The following is a 22,500-nucleotide window of genomic DNA, read 5'->3' as shown; positions in this document are numbered from 1 at the left end:
CTGCCCTCTAGTGTCCAAAAGCTATTACATCAGAAAATAAACCAATACGCCCTCATGAAGGCAGATGGGTGCAATAAGTCAGACAGACATCTTCTCTGGTCAGCTCATGTTTACTTAGTTGTCCCAGTCCTCCGTCAAAAAGCGTGATCACATGCATTGCATTGACAGTGGAAGACAGTGGAATTAACGGAAACATTCAAAATCAATCATGTGTGGTCATAATTGGGAAACAAAATCACTCGAAATCAGGCATGGCGGAGGATATGCCAAAAGCCCACAATCCGTTGCCAGTATGAGAACCGCACCGCAATCCAAAACAGCATGTGGTAACGCTTGAGAATAACACACACACACACACACACACACACGCACACTTGCACATGCGCACACGCACATGCACACAGACACACACACACACACACACACACACACACACACGCACACTCGCACATGCGCACACGCACATGCACACAGACACACACACACACACAAACACATCTGTGTCTTATAACAGCAGAACATAAACTCATAAAAGGCATAAAGAGATCCCATACAGTAAAAGACAGTTTACTCTAAACAACCCCTGATCGACACAGTGAGGGGCCGAGGCAGTCAGCCCATGTTGTGCTCACTGGAGTTAGCCAATTCCCTTCTCCCTCCCCCGTGGGACGTGGAGAAATACTGCTCCAGCGCTTCTGCATTCAAACAGCAGTAAAGGAGTGCTGGGAGTGTGAGTATGTCTGTATGAATAACTTAACTGAGGTTGTGTGTGGAAAGGAAGAGTAAGGCTGAATCCCATTTCTCCCCCTACCCCTTCGTCTTTCCCCTTCCCCTCCGTTTTGCGCGTTCACGTGTAGGGGTAGTGCTATCCCAATTCACGTTAAGACAGAGGGGTAGGGGAAGGGGAAGCGCTTTCTACCCCTCCAAACGGAGATTTTCCGAGGGCACACTTCAAACGGAGGGGTAGACTGATTTCCCTCAATGCATTGCGAACCCGTGATCATTAAAGAAGAAACATTGCGGGAGTCAATTTAAAAATGTCGGAAACAGCAGGGAAAGCATCACACAAATGAAAGTATTTTCTTTGTAATTCATGATTTTAAAACTTGTTTGATGAAATGTTGCATTGTGTAAATAACAGCTGCAGGCGCCATGTTTGTTTATGTCTGGTGAGTGACAGCTGTCGCTCTCCGGTAACGTAACAGCTGACGCAGCGTACTGATGACGTACGTAAGTGTTGAAGGGCTATCCCAATTCGAAGGGCTAGCGTTTCAACCCCTTCGGCTACCCCTCCGTTTGAAAAAGCGAAGGCGAAGGGGTAGGGGTAAGGGTAGGGGTAGAGATTAGAAATGGGATTGGGCCTAAATGTGACCTGACATGTAGGGGGTACTGCACTTTATGACAAGGAATGTATTGACAATAAACAGGTGAACATTGTGTATTCAATGTATTGTGTTTGACGCGGGAAAAACCGCGTTGCAGCCATGTAATGGCGCTAGTGTCTGAACTCAAGCCTGATTGGATTTCTAGCTCAATCTTTATTTTCTTCTCTTTCTTACACACACACACACACACAAACACACATAGCACAAACACACATCCACACACACATACACACACACAAAAATGAGATATGACATCTAGGAGAAAGATACCTCTATGTCCTGCAGGTCTTGTGTTTTGCCCTAAATGTAGATCATGAAGATTTCTGTCATGTTTCTCATCTAGACTCTCCTAAACTTTGCAGATCTCATTCCTGTTCGCGTAAAAGGGCCACCCCACACACAGATACACACACGCACACACACAATCTCTCACACACACACACACACACACACACACACACACACACACGACTTCCCTGAACTTTGCAGTTCTCAGAACTAACACATTGAGCTGACATGTACCTGACGTTTCCAGATAATTATCTTGTTGTTTTAATATTTTCAAAGAATTCAACAGTAATAACAGCAGAGTAGAGCTCAAAATAGAATTTTTAACAACATAAATTGGATACAATACAATGAAGAATTGCAGCTGCTATGCTTGTAACATCTTTATTAAGGGTTCAGTTAAAGAACACATACTTTATATAGTGTGCATCAGACATAATTTCTAATGAATTGCTTTAAATGGCCCAAGTCCTGGGGCCGTATTCACAAAGAATCTTAGGGCTAAAAGTAGCTCATAAGTGGCGAATTTAGGAGAAACTCCTAAAAATAATGGGCGTGTCAGTCTTAAATGTAGGACTCCTATTTTTTTTTACTAAGAGCAATTCACAAAATATTGTATCCCTAAAAGTAGCACCTAAGTCTAGGACAGCTTAAAACTCCTCATGAGGACTCCTAAATCACTAAGACCTATTCACAAAATATCGTAAGATGGCTGCAGCCGACTTGGAATTGATAAAATACATTGCTTAAACCGTGAAGGTATTAATATTGTCGTAGAATTAGCGCGGGATGCAATGACGCCTTTAAACAACGATGTGTCCCGAAGTAAAATGTTTGGAAACATAAAGATAGCCTTTGAGCGGCACCATGTACCTGCTGGATGCCACTTGTTGGGTGACAGTGCAAGACATTGCTTTTGACACCCTTCCTCAATCCACACCCGGGAGCACAGTTGAACTACAACATGCAAGTATACGCATGAGGCCTATTTTGGTGACACAATACCTGTAGCCGCGACGGCTCTTTTAAAGTCCACTCCGCAATCTCCATCCTACATTGTGACTGGAGCGCATACCACCGCTTCTCGCAGTCATCGACAGAGCGACACATGGCAGGGAATGAAGCATTTATGTTAACACATATGTCCTCCCATGCCTCACGCTTCTTTTTTGTGGTCACCCCACAGCCAAATTTAGCTTTTATAACTCCCTTCCTCTCCAGCACACACTGGGCCAACATGGACAGTTGGTCCTGGGACCAGTTCGACTTTCTCTTACGTCTCGCCCTCGTTTCGTCCATTATGACATGAGGACTTAAAGAGCCGTATGGACTGATATTTGAAGTGCTTAAGGGCTGGAAATATGCCGATTACCTAATAGTTTGCAGGGAGCTTTAATTATTACTTCCTTGATTTCATGCAATTTCCGTGTTTTTTTCGGCAATTTCTCTTTCTCTAACGTGCAAAGTGTCATTCTCGTTGGATGCACAAACTTGTCATCATGCGTGTGCATTCTGCTAAGTGCACTATCCATAACTATTTAATATGACTTCATTTGAAGCCTAGGTTATTCTCTTATTTTCTGTTGATTTAGTGGGATCGTTAGGGGGATGTTAGGACTGAGTTTTGAATGACAGCGCCTGTCAGCAACCAATCACCGTACGCACCGCTTCTAAACTCGTGCATGAGAATCTGTAACGGTTTCTGATACAGACACAGCGGAACCCAAATGCACGACAACGGACACAGTGTAGTATAAAGTCAATACAGTGTGGATCACCGGAAAACAGTCCAGCGTATAATCCAGGGGATAGGCAGGTAAACAGGAACCGAGGGCAGGCAGGGTCAAAACCGGGTGATCACGTAGTCCAGCAGAAAATCCGACGAGGAGCAGGCAGAAGAATCAGATCCGAGGGACAGGCAGGCAGGGTCAAAACCGGGAGATCAAAACAAGACAGCAGAATATCCGACAAGGGGCAGGCAGGGTAATCGAGGTCCAGAAAACAGTCCGAGGTCTAAACAAAGGTAGTCAGGTTATTATTCAAAGTAATCGCGGGAAAGCTTGGCAAAAACACAAGACAATCTGGCGAAGAGCAAGTGTGAGCAGACAGGTATAAATACACAGAACCTAATGAGGAGATGAGCTGCAGGTGCATAGATGGGCGGAGAAAGCCAGGTGAGCGTGATGAGGAGACTAACAGGCAAGTGGGAGTGGCCGGACCTGAAATGACAGGAGATAGTAAATACAAGAACACAACGAGATGAAAACAAACTAGAATTCAGGGGAATTCGTGACAGAATCGACGTCATCCATAGCAACAGAGTTTTTATCTTAAGCTTAGGAGTTGGTATTATCCTTAGTATGAGTAGGTCTCAGAGCCGTTGTGAATCACTTTTAAGAAATTACTCCTACGTAAAAGGTTTTAGCGCGAGTTAGGAGCACTCCTAGTGGTAAGATAAAAGGCTTTGTGAATACGGCCCCAGGTGTATGAAAACCCATTTGGATCATTTCATAGCATCCCCACACACACATACAATAATTGCTGTCTGTGGTTTTATATGGGCTGTGGGAATTTTTTTTTTAAATTATAGTTTGAGATGGATTGATAATTGATATAATTGAGAACCCCTGATTAAGTGTGTTCTTGGTCACATTAATTTGAAAGCTGGACCAAAGTGTTTGATTTCATTCAATTACCACTAGGCCCAATAAAAAGATAAGTTGTAAGTACTGTCTGGAGTCTGGACAGTCTTTTTCTCTCAACGCCTCAATGGGTAGATCTTGCCTTCACCAACGCAAAGGTCGGTGATCTTGGGCCTATAAAGGTTGGTGACCACGGCTTTAGAAGAACAGATTTTAGACAAAATCACATGGACTCACCATGATGCTTTGCGAGATTCCCCGATATGTGAGATATAGAATATAATTGAGTACTAAGGTAACTATGAACAGTTGGTTTCTCATACATTTTAAAGGTTAATTGGAGTTATGGAAAGTACAGATGTGAAAAGTGGCCTTGCAACACACACACAAGCACACACGCACACACACACACACACACACACACACACACACACACACACACACAAACAGATACACACACACACAAACACACACACACACACACACACACACACACACACAGACACACACACACACACACACACACACACACACACACACACACACACACACACACATACACACACAAATATGAGAGAGGAGAAAAATGTCCTGCAGGTCTTTGTTTTGCCCTAAATGTATATCATGAAGTTTTATGTCATGTTTCTCATCTAGACTCGCCTGAACTTTACAGTTCTCATTCCTGTTCAAGTAAAAGGGGGATGTAAAGTGCCTTGGAACACACACACACACACACACACACACACACACACACACACACACACACACACACACACACACAAGCACACGCACACACACACACACACACACACACACACACACACACACACACACACACACACCAATGATGTTAATTAAGTGCCTTACCTTGGATACAATACAGGGGTCATATACAGTATATTATATGATTTTATATCAGAAGAAACAAAACATAAAGAAACAAAAAATATAATTTGATTGTTTTCAATTGTATGGCACCTTTGGCCTCTTACGTTCAGCATATATTTAAGTAATTCAGTGTGATGACAGATCAGTTAAAGAACACATACTTAGTTATAGAATTGGTGTGCATCAGGCATATTTTCCAATTAATTGCCTTTAATGGCTCAAGTCCTGGCGAATTACAGTTTTTTCCAAACATTTTCAGTCTCAATACCATAAACAGTTTTCCCACTTCACACAGTGTACTTTACAGACACATACCTCAGCATATCAGTTAATCTTTGGTGCAAAATGCACTTCAACCACTAAAACACAACTCATGCTGCCGTAACTTTAGCACCTGTTCTCTCTCAGAGTGCAATGACCTAAAAAACACTCACAACTTGAAACATTGCCAATTGCATACTTAACATGTTGCTGTGTCCTAGAGTTTGGCATAGATTACTGAAGTGTTGCATTGCAAAAAAGAGAAAAAACACACACACAAACACTTCTTTGGACAAAAGTAATAAAGTTTGTAATATTGCAGTAAACAAATAATTCTAAAATGCTGGAATATGTTTCATTACAGACATTTGCTAAAATTGCAAGTGTTACTGCACTTTATAGGCTTACTACGTTAGAACAAATAGGCATGCATATGCTATGTATTTACTTCAGTATCTTGATGCAGTAAATTACATACATCAACACAAGATACAGTCTACCAAAGTACTGTAATGCCACTAGAAGTCTGCTAAAGCCCTAATGCTGATCCATTCTGTCCTCTGCATTTGGTGTAAAACATTTTCATGTTTGAGCTTCGCATTTACAGTAACATTCTACCCTGCATTACATCTTGGAAGTATGTCAATCCAAGCCAAGTATCTGAAGACAGTGTTCATATGTCAGTTTGCCCCTCACAATAGATGTTACAATTGAGTGTGGTACATTTACTGTAATTGCATTCTTTACAGTATTAACTGTCTTTCAAGGAAAGCCTATGACTAAAATATAGAGCGGTACTGTTATAGTGGAAACAACTCTTCAGGAACAGTTTAATCTATGTTTGTCCTCTGTAAAGATAGTAAGATGTCTGCAAGCCAAAAAAACTAAATAATTTAAATAAACTTTAAGCTCTGACAGGGTATTGTAGTCAGAAGATCCAAGTAAAAACTTCAGGACAGGACAATACTTATGCTTCAGATTTTACTATGCTTTATCACCCCAAGAAATACAGACCACATCCATTACAGATATGAAGACATTTGCATTTAAGTCAAATTAGTAAGATTTTAAATGAATTATACTGAAGAAGATCTAATAAGCTTGTGTGGGCAGTGAACTGAAAAGACCCACTTCAGGCTTCATAAACATCCCGAAAGATGGAAGAGAGAGAGAGTTAATAATATCTGCACTTCTTCAGAATGCATCCCTTCTAACACACAGACTCTTGAACAGCTGCCTAAGCCACAGGTCTAATCTTCATAGTGATGGATTTCAGTGAATAATGGTATCCTTTGAAGGCATGCCAATTCACACCAGAGGCATAGTGGCTTGTAGGGCCCCACAAGTAAAGGCCATTGGGATTGGAGACATGGCATTGGTCATACCAGTATCCCCCAAAGTAGATGGCGGCACAATTTCCAGAATAGCTGTCTTGGTCCTTGTCAAACGTGCTGAACTTTTGCCGATTGTGGCGAGTCAAAGAGTCTCCTTTAAAAGTAAATAAATAAGGATGCTATTCACACATGCAACATGATATTATTGTAAATATCTGAATCCAAATATCCATATTACTGAGAATAATACTCTTTCATGTGTGACGAACCCCTTTGGGTTCGTCTGCCCTGCCTGTGTTGTTGGTGTGCAAGTTTTGATTGATGATGATTGATCGATTGTGTGTGCAGGCTCTGTTCACCATCTCTGTTTCCAGGTGCAGGTAATCAACCACCTGGGGGGGGTGTCCCTGCCCTTTAAAGAGCGGGCACTTCCTGGATTCAAGGAAGAGAAGGAGAGCAACCTGCTGTAGCGTGTATTGTGTTTGAAACTTTGGAATTTGGAAATCTGAATTAAACTGTATTTTTGGACAACTTTTGGGTATTTTTTTAGTTCTTGTAACAAGGCTCAGAGCCAGCTTTGTTACACATGTCAATGGAAGTTCAAAGTTGTAGGTGTTACAAAGCAACGTATTGCCTGATGACTTCAAATCATAGGACCGGAACTAGCTAGCGGCGCTGTCAAGCTAAAAAGGCACCGGATGCCAAAAAGAGCCCGGGTGACGTAATGTTGACTTTCGAACGCCTCTTGAGTGACAGTTTCTATGCCAACGTTAGCATTACGTAATCGGGTCACCACGTAGGCCGGGCGCTTATTAGCTTTAAGTCTCAGAGTCGTTCGAAAGCCATCAGCTACTTTTTAGTCGCTTAATATTGTGCCTTAACGGACACTACGCAACGGACACTTTTTAGCTATCAGTCAGAGAGTCTCAAGAGTTGTTCGAAAGCCATCAGGTACTTTTTACACGCTTAATATTGGCTGCCGGTCTTTTGTAAGTAAGCACACATCAACAGGTTTCGCGCGCTAGCATCTATATTGCTAATATCAATTCCTCCTTTTGTGCGACAATATTAAGCGACTAAAACGTAGCTGATGGCTTTCGAACTACTCTTGAGACTCTCTGACTGATAGCCAAAAAGTGTCGGGGTACATAGTATCCGTTTAGGCACAATATTAAGCGAATAAAAAGTTTTAGCTACACCTGCCTGCTGGTAACCTGTAAGTTAGCAATGTCCGCTAGCATGTCAAAGCTAGCAAGCCCCCGTTGTTCTTTAGTAAAATGTTGTGCAAACAATGCCCTGTTTTGTTCAAATTTAATTGTGGGTGCCTTCAGATATGTCTTAAAATCACAACACATTAAGGACTTTCTTAATTTAAGCACAACAACAGATGAATAGCTTCAAGCTAACAAGATAGCTCGTTACACTAGCACGAGCTAGCTAATGAAATGTGCTTACTTTGATACTATAACCAACTAGTGAATCAACCACTTTCCTACCAAAGTCAAACATCAAGCACATGGTTGTTTTGGTTGGTTTATTGTAGGTCAAATACAAGCAAGCTGGTCTCAGGTAGCAAAGTACAATGCAAGATGCTCTGAGGTAAATCGCGTTAGGGTGACGTATTGGCGTTGGCATAGCAACTGTCACTCAAGAGTCGTTCGAAAGTCAACATTACATCATCCGGGCTCTTTTAGGCATCCGGTGCCTTTTTAGCTTGACAGCACCTCAGTGCTTGCAATAGCTGCAGGTCTTTGAGGAAAGACTTCTAACATAAAGTTGTAGGTGTTATAAAGCAACGTATTGCCTGATGCCTTCAAATTACTATGAATTCTTGTTACACTGAGTGAACAGACTACTTGTGGAATAATATGATAGGTGTAAATCAAAAGCACAAAGCCTATTGGCAATGGCAGCGTTCATCATTCATTCTCTTCTATTTGACTTGAAATAGTAGATTCATTATTTCAATTAAATATTAATTTTCTAAAAAAATATCTCTGTCTATATAAGTAATATAACATATTATATAATTACAAGTTTCAATTGCAATATTTGAGCTAAATACAGCACCATATCAGATCCAGATGCTATCATTATGAGCATGTAATACAGTTAAACACACACCATCTTTAAGTTCTCATTTCCCCAACTCACCAGCGCCTCCGTTGGTGAAGCCACCGACAGTCAGCTTGTACCCCTCTCCCTCTGATCCGACAGAGAAGGAGGAATACTGGGCGTGGACTTCCCCCCCCTCAAAGTCCTCCATGTCCACTCTCAGCTCGTACTTCTTCCTTCTGGTGAGCAAGTGGAGCCACTCCAGTCCTGAACAGGATGAGAAAAGGATGGTGTTTGTCTTTGTGTGTGTGTGTGTGTGTGTGTGTCTTTGTGTGTGTGTGTGTCTGTGTGCGCGTGCGCGTGTGCGTGTGCGTGTGCGTGTGCATGTGTGTGTGTATGTGTGTGTGTGTGTTTGTGTGTGTCTGTGTGTTTGTGTGTGTGTGTGTGTGTGTGTGTGTGTGTGTGTGTGTGTGCATCTGTGTGTATGTGTGTGTGTGTGTGGGTGTGTGTGTGTGAATGTGTGTATGGCTGACCTAGCCAGTGCTCTCCATCTGTGTTCCCAAAGCCCTTCTTGTACTGATGCCAGGGCCTGTAGAAGTTCACAGTGCCATCCATTCTCCTCTGGATCACCTGCAAAACAGAGAACAAGACCCTTCATATCAAGCCCCATCATCTTCATCCCCATGGTAGCTGCCTACTGCTAGCTATCAGCTGATGCTCAGACCATTGTAGTCTGCCTACTGCTAGCTATCAGCTGATGCTCAGACCATTGTAGTCTGCCTACTGCTAGTTATCAGCTAATGCTTAGACAGTGGTAGTCTGCCTCCTGCTAGCTATCAGCTGATGCTTAGACAGTGGTAGTCTGCCTCCTGCTAGCTATCAGCTGATGCTTAGACAGTGGTAGTCTGCCTACTGCTAGCTATCAGCTGATGCTTATACAGTGGTAGTATGCCTACTGCTAGCTATCAGCTGATGCTCAGACAGTGGTAGTATGCCTACTGCTACCTATCAGCTGATGTTTAGACAGTGGTAGGCTGCCTCCTGCTAGCTATCAGCTGATGCTTAGACAGTGGTAGGCTGCCTCCTGCTAGCTTTCAGTTGATGCTTAGACAGTGGTAGTCTGCCTCCTGCTAGCTATCAGCTGATGCTTATACAGTGGTAGTATGCCTACTGCTAGCTATCAGCTGATGCTTATACAGTGGTAGTATGCCTACTGCTAGCTATCAGCTGATGCTTATACAGTGGTAGTATGCCTACTGCTAGCTATCAGCTGATGCTTATACAGTGGTAGTATGCCTACTGCTAGCTATCAGCTGATGCTCAGACAGTGGTAGTATGCCTACTGCTAGCTATCAGCTGATGCTTATACAGTGGTAGTATGCCTACTGCTAGCTATCAGCTGATGCTCAGGCAGTGGTAGTATGCCTACAGCTAGCTATCAGCTGATGTTCAGACAGTGGTAGTATGCCTACTGCTAGCTATCAGCTGATGTTCAGACAGTGGTAGTCTGCCTACTGCTAGCTATCAGCTGATGCTTATACAGTGGTAGTATGCCTACTGCTAGCTATCAGCTGATGCTCAGACAGTGGTAGTATGCCTACTGCTAGCTATCAGCTGATGCTTAGACAGTGGTAGTATGCCTACTGCTAGCTATCAGCTGATGCTCAGACAGTGGTAGTCTGCCTACTGCTAGCTATCAGCTGATGCTCAGACCGTAGTAGTCTGCCTACTGCTAGCTATCAGCTGATGCTCAGACCGTAGTAGTCTGCCTACTGATAGCTATTAGCTGATGCTTAGACCGTCTGGCGGCATCAACCACAGACTGTGAGGTCTGTGTTCTGTCCCTGTCTTGTTTCATTGTATGTATCCCTTGTGTTCTCATGTGTTCCTTCTTTTGTGTTTGTTTACCCTTGTCTCCTCGTGTCTGTCTCCTCACGCCCTCCCCTTGTTAGTCTGCTTGTGCTGTTTATTAGTTTGTCTCCCTTGTGTGTCATGTGATCTTTGTTGTCTAGTCTTTGTGCTTCCTTGTTCCCACCATGTGCTTTCCACCATGTGCTTCCCTGTGTTTGTTTGTGTATTCCATGTGCCCTTGTTGTTGTCCGTGTCTCCACCCCTCACCTGTTCCCAATAATCACCTGGTTTGTTTGTGTTATTGGTTTCTCCTGTGCCCTGTCAATTCCCCTCGTTTAGTCCACCTGTGTCTCCTTGTCTGCCCTGCCTTGATTGTTTTCACCTGTCCCTTGTTATCTGTTGTGTGTGTATATATAGTCCTTGTGTTCTTGTCTCTCGTTGCTGGTTCGTCATTAATGTTGCGTGTTAGTTCTCAGTGTTTTCAGCGGTTTCAATGTTCTCAGTGTTCCTCCGTGTTCACAGTTGTAATTAAGTTTTGTCGTGTTGCCAACCCTGGACTGGATTTCGACTTCTCTTTTGCCTTACCCCTTTGGATTGTTTGCCTGCCTTTTGACTGATAACCGTGTACCGAACCCTGGACAGTAAAGTTTATTCTTCATTCTACCCCTTGTGTCTGAGTCGTGCTATTGAGTTCACACACCCCAACCCCAATTCGTAACACAGACGCCCTCCGAATTAAAGCCGCCTATTGGATTCTGTTCCTCAGTCAGTCCAATGTACCTGCGGAGCTCACTTCACTGCCACACCACCTGCCACCACCCCAGCTCCAGCCTTCCCTCTCAACCCGTTAATGTTTCCCTTCATCTGATGGTGATTCTTCATCGCTGTACTTACTGGGGGTCATTTGAAGTATTTGCTATTAATAAAGTTGTATTGTATGTCGTATCTATCTGGTTACAAAGCTGCCATGGGCTATGGGAGGCAGAAGCCCTCCTGAATTATGCCATTCAGCCCAAAATAATTGTATGTGATAACTCGTCTTGACGGAAATGCATAAATGGAGAGGGGAAGGATTGGATTGGAGTAGGCAGTGTGCTAAGTGCATCAACAGAAAGGGAAATGCTTATCTAATTAGGGGGGCTCTGTGGCGCAAGCAGTAGCCCTGACCACATTTGGGCTTGACGCTCATGGAGGACACAGGTTCGAATCCGGCCTGTTGTCATTTCTCCTATCCACTCCCCATCTCTTCTCCCACTAATTTCCTGTCCCACTCTTAACTGCACTATCAATTAAAGGCATAAAACGCCCCAAAAGAAATAAAAAAATAAATAAAAAGAAAGGGAAATGTGGTCGGTCTCCCTTCACTCACGGTCCATCTGCCCTCGTCGTGGTTGTTGTCGCAGCCCATGTCGCAGTAGGCCTGCACAGGCACGCTGTGTCCCATGGGGTAGATGGTGTACACGCCGCTGAGGACGTGGCCGCTGTTGAATATGTCCTCGCAGTTGACTGGAAGCAATGGATCAGAGTTGACCACCAGGGGGAGCCCTAGAGCAATGATCCAGAAAATCTGGTGGCCAGAGAGGGAGAGACAGTGAGAGTTGTGTCAACCAGTCCTTATTTACTATCAAAGTTGTTTTGCCCATAAAACATGTACCTGCTGCATGCCATTTTTAAGGTACATATACAAAAGAACATAATCACTTCATATTCATGTATAGTTATACAAATATATATATACATATTCATTTTTCATTTGTCTTGACATTGGCAGTCAAAAAGTTTAAAAGACTAAATGAAGATAATAGCCCTTCATCGTCTCTTTAGAAAAACAACTTGGAGTCTTTTAGACAAAATCACATGGACTCACCATGATGCTGTTGCAAAATTCCCCTATAGATATCCTGTGAGAGAAAATGGAATTGAGTACTATGAAAACTGAACAGTTGGTTTCTCATTCATTTTAAAGGTTAATGCTAATAACATTAATGCTTTTTAAATATGACTTCATATCAAAAATTAAAACAGGAGTTATGGAAAGTACAGATGTGAAAAAAGAAGCCATGCAAAACATAACTAACATTTTAGACTGCTTTTAAATACAAACCATATTTATGTTAACACCGAAGAAAGATTATATTTGAATACTAACTGTATCTATGGCAACACCGAAGAAAGATTATATTTAAAACAAACTATATCTATTGTAAAACTAAAGAAAGACTTGCCGGTTAGTCGATGAAGGAGGAGAACCTGTTGCCTTCAGAGTAGAGAGTGAATGATACGCTGCACCTTTTGATAACACAGATAGTGTGTGGGCGTCTGAGAAAGTTTATATTGCCTGATCACAGATAGTGAGTGGGTGTCTGAAGAATTTATACTGCCTGAACACAGATAGATATGACACAGTGGCATACAGTCTGAACCCCCCACTGTGCCACCAAAGACCAAATCAAGCTTTTGGGCATCAGCTATCACATCTTTAGCTATTAGATCTATAGCTATTAGCTCTTCAGCTATTAGATTTTCAGCTATTAGATCTTCAGTTATTAGATCTACAGCTATTAGATATTTAGCTATTAGATCTTTAGCTATAGGATCTTTAGCTATTAGATATGGCTGTGGGAGGTTGGAGAGGAAAACTACTGAAGCAATCGCCTCTAGTCCCCTACGGTCAAAGTTCAGTGAGATAATTTGTTTACTGCCATGTAATCAGATCAATCAACCACCAAAGTCAAACTACGTGATTCGACTACAGTTATCTACCTAATTTATCTCTTCTCGTAACACTCTTGTCGCCTTGTTGGGCAAACATACTGTACTTCTATACTCAATCGAGTTTCAAAGATAGCAGCTAGTCTATCTAATGGTGGACCTGAGTTATCAGGATTGAACTTCAGCGACTGAACTTTGCAGTTCTCAGAACAAAAACATTTAATTGACATGTACCTGACATTTCCAGAGAATTATGTTGTTCATTTCATATTTTCAAATACTTCAATAAAATTAAGAATTGCAGCTGCTTCGCTTTTAACATCTTTATTAAAGGGTCATATATATTATATGATTATACATCAGATAAAAGGAAACATAAGGAAACAAACAAGGTCATTTGATCTTTTTTTATTTTACGGATCCTTTGGCCTCTAATGTTCATCATATATTAAAGTAATTCAGTTTGATGACAGTTCAGTAAAAGAAAGCACACTTCATTATAGAATAAGTGTGCATCAGACATATTTCGTAATTAATTGCCCTTAATGGCTCAAGTCCTGGCGTATTAATGCCCATTCCGACCCTTCTATAGCATAACCACACAGGGCACAAGAAATGCGAACAGGGCACAAAAAATGCCTGTTATAAACAAAATCCACGGCAGCATCATTGTCCTCATTGTCATTATTGCCATCATTATCATCATCATCATCATCATTAACATCCTCATAATCATCATCATCATCAACACTAAGACACTGGTCTTATCTTCATAGTGATGGATTTCAGGGAGTAGTGGAACCCTTTCCACTGGTTCCAGATGACCCCGTAGCCATAGCGACTGTGGGCACCCCACATGTAGAGCCCGTTGAGGTTGGCATGGTGACAGTTGTTGTACCAGAAGGCCCCGAAGTACAACAGAGCGCAGTTGTCAGAAGAGGATAGATCCTGGTCTCGGTCAAAGGTGGAGAACTTCCTCCCGTTGTGATGAATGAGGGCATCCCCTGGTGGATGGAACACAGAACTGCACATTTAGTTTCGAGCATTGCTTTTTTTCTTAGAGATTTAACTGATTTTAGATTTTAAAATAAAATCTGGTTGAAGCTGATTTGGAATGTCATTGTTTTGTCAAGATTAGCTTCATTGAAGTTCTGCTGAGAGAAACCAAAACCCTTTTTGTAAGTAGTTTTGTATATACAGTATTTGTGTGTGTGTTTGTGTGTGTGTGTGTGTGTGTGTGTGAGTGTGTGTGTGTGTGTATGCGTGCATGGGTGTGTGTGTGTGTGTGTGTGTGTGTGCCTTTGTGTCTGTATGAATGTGTGTGTTTGTGTGTGTGTGTGTGTGTGTGTGTGTGTGTGTGTGTGTGTGTGTGTGTGTGTGTGTGTGTGTTTGTGTGTGTGTGTGTGTGTGTGTGTGTGTGTGGGGGGGTGTGTGTGTGTGTGTGTGTGTGTGTGTGTGTTTGTGTGTGTGTGTGTGTGTGTGTGTGTGTGTGTGTGTGTGTGTGTGTGTGTGTGTGTGTGCCCATCCCCATACCTGCTCCCCCGTCTTTGTATCCAGACACGCCTAGTTGGTAGCCTTCGGCCTCCGAAGCAACAGAGAAGGAGGAGTACTGGGCGTGGACTTTCCCCCCCTCAAAGTCCTCCATGTCCACTCTCAGCTCGTACTTCTTCTGACTGGTCAGCAGGTGGAGCCACTCCAGTCCTGAACATTCACATATGACAGAAATACGGGGTGAGAATAGGATGGTGTGTGTTTGTTTGTGTGTGTGTGTGTGTGTGTGTGTGTGTGTGTGTGTGTGTGTGTGTGTGTGTGCGTGTGCGTGTGTGTGTGTGCGTGAGAGTGGTTACGCGTGTGTGTCTGTGTGTGTGTGTGTGTGTGTATGTGTGTGTGTGTGTGTGTGTGTGTGTGTGTGTCTGTGTGTGTGTGTGTTTGTATGTGTGTGTGTGTGTGTGTGTTAAACACTTCTGACCTAGCCAGTACTCTCCCTCCTTGTTCCCAAAGCCATTCTTGTAGTAATCCCAGGGCCTGTAGAAGTTCACAGTGCCATCCATCCTCCTCTGGATCACCTGCAAAACAGAGAACAAGACCCTTCATATCAAGTCCCATCTTCTTCATCAACAGAAACATCACCAGCCTGTGTATTAAATCACTATATCACTTTAAAATGAGGACTTAGGTGTTTGGGCGCAGGTAAAAGACTGAGGTAGTTTCTATTAGCAATACCTTTGTGAGGGCAAAAGATTAATTTAAAAAGGACCAAAAATAATTGTATGTGATAACGGGTCCTGACTGAAATGGAGAGGGGAAGGATTGGATTGGAGAAGGCAGTGTGCTTAATGAAGGAAAGGGAAATGCGGTCGGCCTCCCTTCACTCACGGTCCACCTGGCCTCGTCGTGGTTGTTGTCGCAGCCCATGTCGCAGTAGGCCTGCACGGGCACGCTGTGTCCCATGGGGTAGATGGTGTACACGCCGCTGAGGACATTGCCGCTGTTGAAGATGTCCTCGCAGTTGACTGGAAACAATGGATCAGAGTTGACCACCAGGGGAAGCCCTAGAGCAATGATCCAGAAAATCTGTTGGCCAGAGAGGGAGAGACAGAGAGAGCTATGTCAACCAGTCCTTATTTAAGATCAAAGTTGTTTTGCCTGTATGTACTTGCAGCATGACATTTTAAAAGTACATGTAAAAAAAAACATAATCACTTCCAAATATCTATAATATTTATATATATATATATATTTATACATACAGTATATATATTCATTTTTCATTTTCATTTGTCTTGATGTTGACAGTCAAAAAGTTTGAAAAAAACTGAATGAAGATAATAGACCTTCATCGTCTCTTTAGAAGAACAACTGAGAGTCTTTTAGACAAAATCACATGGACTCACCATGATGCTGTGCAAGATTCCCCTATATAAATATCCTGTGATATATAGAATAGAATTCAGTGTTATGGCAACCCGGAGTATGAACAGTCTGTCACTCTTACATTTTAAAGGTTAATGCTCCAAACATTCATGCTTTAAAATAGTATTTGTATCAAAAAATGACTACAAGGCTTGTAAAGTACAGGTGTGAAAATTGGCCACGCAAAACCTTAACAATATTTCAGACTAAATTTAAATTCAAAGTGTATCTATGTTAACACTGAAGAAAGACTACTTTTAAATACAAACTATATCTTTTGTAATACCAAAGAAGGATTATATTTAAAAACAAACTGTGTCTATGGTCAAACTAAAGAAAGACTTGCCTGTGAGTTGATGAAGGAGGAGAACCTGTTGCCTTCAGAGTAGAGAGGGAATGATGTTTTATAACACAGATAGTCAGTGGGCGTCTGAGGAAATTGTACAGAATTTCGCCACCTCTATTTCCCCGATTGCCTCACCTGTGAATTATCCAGGATCACAACATTAAAATGTTGGACAGCAAACATCAGGCAAGAATCGATGAGTCAAGACCAATATTTGAACGAGGGCGTGTTTGTGCGTGTGCGTGTGCGTGTGCGTGTGCGTGTGCGTGTTCGTGTGCGTGTGCGTGTGCGTGTGTGTGTGTGTGTGTCTGTGTGTGTGTGTGTGTGTGTGTGTGTGTGTGTGTGTGTGTGTGTGCATGCGTGCTCTGGGGCTTTCTAGGGTTAGTCAATGGCACTGAACTCCCGGGGACAGTAAACATCAAACAGCGAACACATTGAGGCTCAGGGAGCCAAAAGGTCTGTGTGTGTGTGTGTGTGTGTGTGCGTGTGTGTGTGTGTGTGTGAAACACTGTCTGAACCCCCTCAGTGTCTTCAGCTATTTGATTTTGAGATACTGTATATGTTATTTGATTTGACTTAATTTGATTTTGAGCATTATAATATTTGATTTGACTTCCTTTTATGTTGAGCTTTATGATTTGATTTAATTTGACTTTCTTTGAATTTAAGCTTTATGATATTTGATTTGACTTGACATAGTCAAGACGTAGACTTGACATGAACTTGAATCAAATGTAAAAAGCTGTGGTTTCCACTATGGACATGTTGACTTTGAGCCTGGCAGTGTGCTTTATTCAGTGCTCTGGTCTGTTGAAGGGGCCCACTGTATGATATAGGTTCTGCTCAAGGTTTCTTCTTGTTCATGTAAAAGGGTCTTTTGATGTTGACGTATGATGTTAAGTGCCTTGGGACATACACACACACCCACACACCTATGATGTAAGTGCGTTGGGAGAAACACACACACACACACACACACACACACATACACACACACATTCACTGTCCCTGTCTTTCACAGGGAGTTTGAACTGTGCTCAAGTTCTGAATTGAACTATAATTTAAGTTAAACTATTAAGACAAGGGATTAACTCAATGGTCCCTATTTGACATATTAGAAAAGACTTGCTTGAATGGACAAGAAGTAGAATGAGAGGGTTTCTGTAAATCCTGTTGGACAGCAAACATCAGGTAAGAATCGAAGACCAATATTTGGCCAAGGGTGTGTGTGTGTGTGTGTGTGTGTGTGTGTGTGTGTGTGTGTGTGACACGCAGTCTATGTGTGTGTGTGTGTGTGTGTGTGTGTGTGTGTGTGACACGCAGTCTCTGTGTGTGTGACACGCAGTCTGAACCTCCTCAGCTATTTGATGTTCAGATGTCTGTTGAACTATATGAGATTTGATTTGACTTCATTTGATATTGAGCTTTATGATATTTGATATGGCTTGAAATAGTAAAGACTAAGACTTGATATGAACATAGTCTAATAAACAGTAAAAAGCTGTGGTTTCCACTACGGACATGTTGACTACGAGCCTGGCAGCGTGCTTTTTTCAGTGCTCCGGTCTGTTGAAGGGGCCCCCTGTATGATATGGTTTCTTCTTGTTCATGTCAAAGGGTCTTTTCTAGTCCCTTGGGGCACACACACACACACACACACACACACAAACAAACAAACACACACACACACACACACACACACACACACACACACCTATGATGTTAAATGCCATGAGACACGCACACACACACACACACACACACACACACACACACACACACACACACACACACCTATGAGGTTGAATGCCTTGGGAACTGTGCTTGAAATCTGGATTGAACTATATCTTAAATTAAACTATTAAGACAAGGGATGAACTAAGGGTAAGGGTTTTGTATTCTGGCTTTTGGCATATCTGGTGCCATGCCTGATTTTGAGTGATTTTGTTTCCCAATTATGACCAGACATGATTGATTTTGAATGTTACCGTTAAAGGCACAATATGCAACAATTATGCTTCAGGATTATTAGGTGAAATAAACTAAGGGGAATTAACAAGACGCAGGAGAAACCAATCAGGCAACCCAAACAAAGCAGGTGTGACAAAAGGTGATGGAAAAAATCAGGACGTGGCAGAAGGCAGGTGGGGCGGAGCTCAAGATGATAACAAAGAAGCACATGGCATAAACAAGCAAACAGGGGAAATCACATGGCTGGAACAAGGAAACATAAAACAAAGACAGAGCACAATCCTGCCAGGCTCACTACAATGCATGTGATCACGCTTTATTAGAGGACTGGGGCAACTAAGTAAAGATGACATGTTGACTTTGAGCCTGGCAGTGTGCTTTATTCAGTGCTCTGGTCTGTTGAAGGGGCCCACTGTATGATATAGGTTCTGCTCAAGGTTTCTTCTTGTTCATGTAAAAGGGTCTTTTGATGTTGACGTATGATGTTAAGTGCCTTGGGACATACACACACACCCACACACCTATGATGTAAGTGCGTTGGGAGAAACACACACACACACACACACACACACACACACACACACACACACACACACACACATACACACACACATTCACTGTCCCTGTCTTTCACAGGGAGTTTGAACTGTGCTCAAGTTCTGAATTGAACTATAATTTAAGTTAAACTATTAAGACAAGGGATTAACTCAATGGTCCCTATTTGACATATTAGAAAAGACTTGCTTGAATGGACAAGAAGTAGAATGAGAGGGTTTCTGTAAATCCTGTTGGACAGCAAACATCAGGTAAGAATCGAAGAGCAATATTTGGCCAAGGGTGTGTGTGTGTGTGTGTGTGTGTGTGTGTGTGTGTGTGTGTGTGTGTGACACGCAGTCTGTGTGTGTGTGACACGCAGTCTGAACCTCCTCAGCTATTTGATGTTCAGATGTCTGTTGAACTATATGAGATTTGATTTGACTTCATTTGATATTGAGCTTTATGATATTTGATATGGCTTGAAATAGTAAAGACTAAGACTTGATATGAACATAGTCTAATAAACAGTAAAAAGCTGTGGTTTCCACTATGGACATGTTGACTACGAGCCTGGCAGCGTGCTTTATTCAGTGCTCCGGTCTGTTGAAGGGGCCCCCTGTATGATATGGTTTCTTCTTGTTCATGTCAAAGGGTCTTTTCTAGTCCCTTGGGGCACACACACACACACACACACACACACAAACAAACAAACACACACACACACACACACACACACACACACACACAACTATGATGTTAAATGCCATGAGACACGCACACACACACACACACACACACACACACACACACACACACACACACACACACACACACACACACACACACCTATGAGGTTGAATGCCTTGGGAACTGTGCTTGAAATCTGGATTGAACTATATCTTAAATTAAACTATTAAGACAAGGGATGAACTAAGGGTAAGGGTTTTGTATTCTGGCTTTTGGCATATCTGGTGCCATGCCTGATTTTGAGTGATTTTGTTTCCCAATTATGACCAGACATGATTGATTTTGAATGTTACCGTTAAAGGCACAATATGCAACAATTATGCTTCAGGATTAGGGTTAGGATAAGCAGTTTATCCTTAAAATAACAGCTTAAAAAAAATTGGGGCGCTACAATGACTTTTAATATGGAGAATTGCGTCCGTGCCAATGGCATAGCAGGGTCGATAGGCATATAACTGCATTCTGTAGTTTCGCCTGCCGATGCCCGCCGACCTGACTTTGATTATCTTCTGCCGATCTAGTAAGTAGCTTTTTTGCCGTCTTGCTTAGTCTTGTGTTGCACATGATTGATGTTTGACTGTGTAAGGACAGTTGTTGAGTAATTAGTTTGTCATAATGTCAAAGTCAGCACATTTCAATAGATTTCCTTAGTTTTAGCTGCTAGCATACCTTTAGCGAATAGCTATTAATCCTTAATGCACCTTTAAGCTGAAGGTCGGCACTGTCTTAATTAATTCCACTGTCTTGCATTACATTGTCCTCAAACTTCCCACAAACATTAGGCTCCGAACAATGCATAAGATCACTTTCTTTGGCGAACAGGGACAACTTCAAAAACATGAGCTGACCAGACTTATTCCGCCCATCTGTCTCATGAGGGCGTATGGTTTATTTGCTGTAGAATATCTTTTGGACACTAGAGGGCGGTATAATACCAGCGGGTCACCACATGTTCACTGACCTACTGACCCCCAGTGCACTCACAGAGGCACACATCACTGGAGAGGAGAGGAGGCTGTGCAGCACCTGGCCAAGAGATTGCGTTACAATGAAGAGGAATTCACATTTTGACGTCCATTTGACAATGTATTTCTTATTAATAGTTTTTTTTTTTTATTGTTAAAAGCGACCTTTTAAGCTCTGTCAGGGGTTTGCAGGAAAGGACCGAATTGCAGACCAGATGCAAAGAGTTCAGGGTTTATTTTCAAAGAAGGTTAAACATGCAAAAGATCCGGTGAAACTAAAAATCCCAAAACACAGGAGACCCCAACTTAGGAGTCTAAAAACGGGTGGAGTTAAAAACACGGAGGCAAGGCAGAGAAGGAATACGGGCAAGATTACAGGTAGACAGGACTCAGAATCCCTAAGCATACTTAGACTGACGCACCAACATGAAACACAAGACAGACTGAACTTAAATACCAAAAGGGGGAAACAGATAATAGGACTTAGGTGAAATAAACTAAGGGGAATTCACAAGACGCAGGAGAAACCAATCAGGCAACCCAAACAAAGCAGGTGTGACAAAAGGTGATGGAAAAAATCAGGACGTGGCAGAAGGCAGGTGGGGCGGAGCTCAAGATGATAACAAAGAAGCACATGGCATAAACAAGCAAACAGGGGAAATCACATGGCTGGAACAAGGAAACATAAAACAAAGACAGAGCACAATCCTGCCAGGCTCACTACAATGCATGTGATCACGCTTTATTAGAGGACTGGGGCAACTAAGTAAAGATGAGCTGACCAGAGAAGATGTCTGTCTGACTTATTGCACCCATCTGCCTTCATGAGGGCGTATGTTTCATTTACTGAAGGAATATCTTTTGGACACTAGAGGGCGGTATAATACCAACGGGTCACCACATGCTCGCTGACCTACTGACCCCCAGTGCACTCACAGAGGCACATATCACTGGAGAGGAGGCTGTGACAAAGAGAATGCATTACAATGAAGAGACATCCACACTCTGAGGTATGTTTGACCATTTATTTCTCATGAATTGTTTTTCTTTTTATTGTTAAAAGTGACCTTTTAGGCCCCGTCAGGATTTTGCAGAAAAGGACCCAATCACAGATCAGATGCAAAGAGTTCAGGGTTTATTTTCAAAAAGGGTTGAACACACAAAAGACCCAGGCAAACTAAAAATTTAAAAACAAAGAAGAACTTAGGAGTCCAAAAACAGGCAGAGCAAAAAACACAAAAAATAAAGAAGCAAGGCAGAAAAGGAATACGGGCAAGAATAAAGGTAGACAGGACTCAGAAACCCTCGGCATACTTAGACTGACGAACCAACACGAATCACAAGACAGACTGAACTTAAATACCAAAAGGGGGGAACAGATAATAGGACACAGGTGAACTAAACAAGGGGAATTCACAAGACAGGAGAAACCAATCAGGCAAACCAACAGGGTAATTAACAAAGCAGGTGTGACAGAAGGTGACGGAAAAAAACAGGACGTGAGAGAAGGCATGTGGGGGCGGAGCTCAAGATGATAACAAAGAAGCACATGGCATAAGCAAACAAACACGGGAAAGCACATGGCTGGAACAAGGAAACACAAAA

General features: G+C 42.4%; 2 protein-coding genes across 2 annotated transcripts; both read right to left on the bottom strand.

Moving 5' to 3' along the window:
• Positions 1 to 6,701: 6,701 nt before the first annotated feature.
• Positions 6,702 to 12,367, bottom strand: LOC308368489 (microfibril-associated glycoprotein 4-like; the record flags this gene model as incomplete). Its single annotated transcript, XM_080842668.1, has 5 exons — positions 6,702 to 6,952; positions 8,953 to 9,120; positions 9,387 to 9,483; positions 12,074 to 12,271; positions 12,359 to 12,367. 5 exons carry the CDS (start codon positions 12,365 to 12,367, stop codon positions 6,702 to 6,704), a joined length of 723 nt encoding a protein of 240 aa, XP_080698794.1.
• Positions 12,368 to 14,166: 1,799 nt separating this feature from the next.
• On the bottom strand, positions 14,167 to 16,256 carry LOC308368481 (microfibril-associated glycoprotein 4-like; the record flags this gene model as incomplete). The annotated part of the gene is made up of 5 exons (XM_080842650.1): positions 14,167 to 14,420; positions 14,950 to 15,117; positions 15,386 to 15,482; positions 15,793 to 15,990; positions 16,251 to 16,256. 5 exons carry the CDS (start codon positions 16,254 to 16,256, stop codon positions 14,167 to 14,169), a joined length of 723 nt encoding a protein of 240 aa, XP_080698776.1.
• Between the last annotated feature and the right edge of the window lie 6,244 nt (positions 16,257 to 22,500).

Source organism: Sprattus sprattus (assembly GCF_963457725.1).
Source record: "Sprattus sprattus genome assembly, chromosome: 1".
NCBI lineage: Eukaryota > Metazoa > Chordata > Actinopteri > Clupeiformes > Clupeidae > Sprattus > Sprattus sprattus.
Note: the sequence above shows the minus strand (reverse complement) of the source record. Positions and strands in the feature narration are given on the sequence as shown.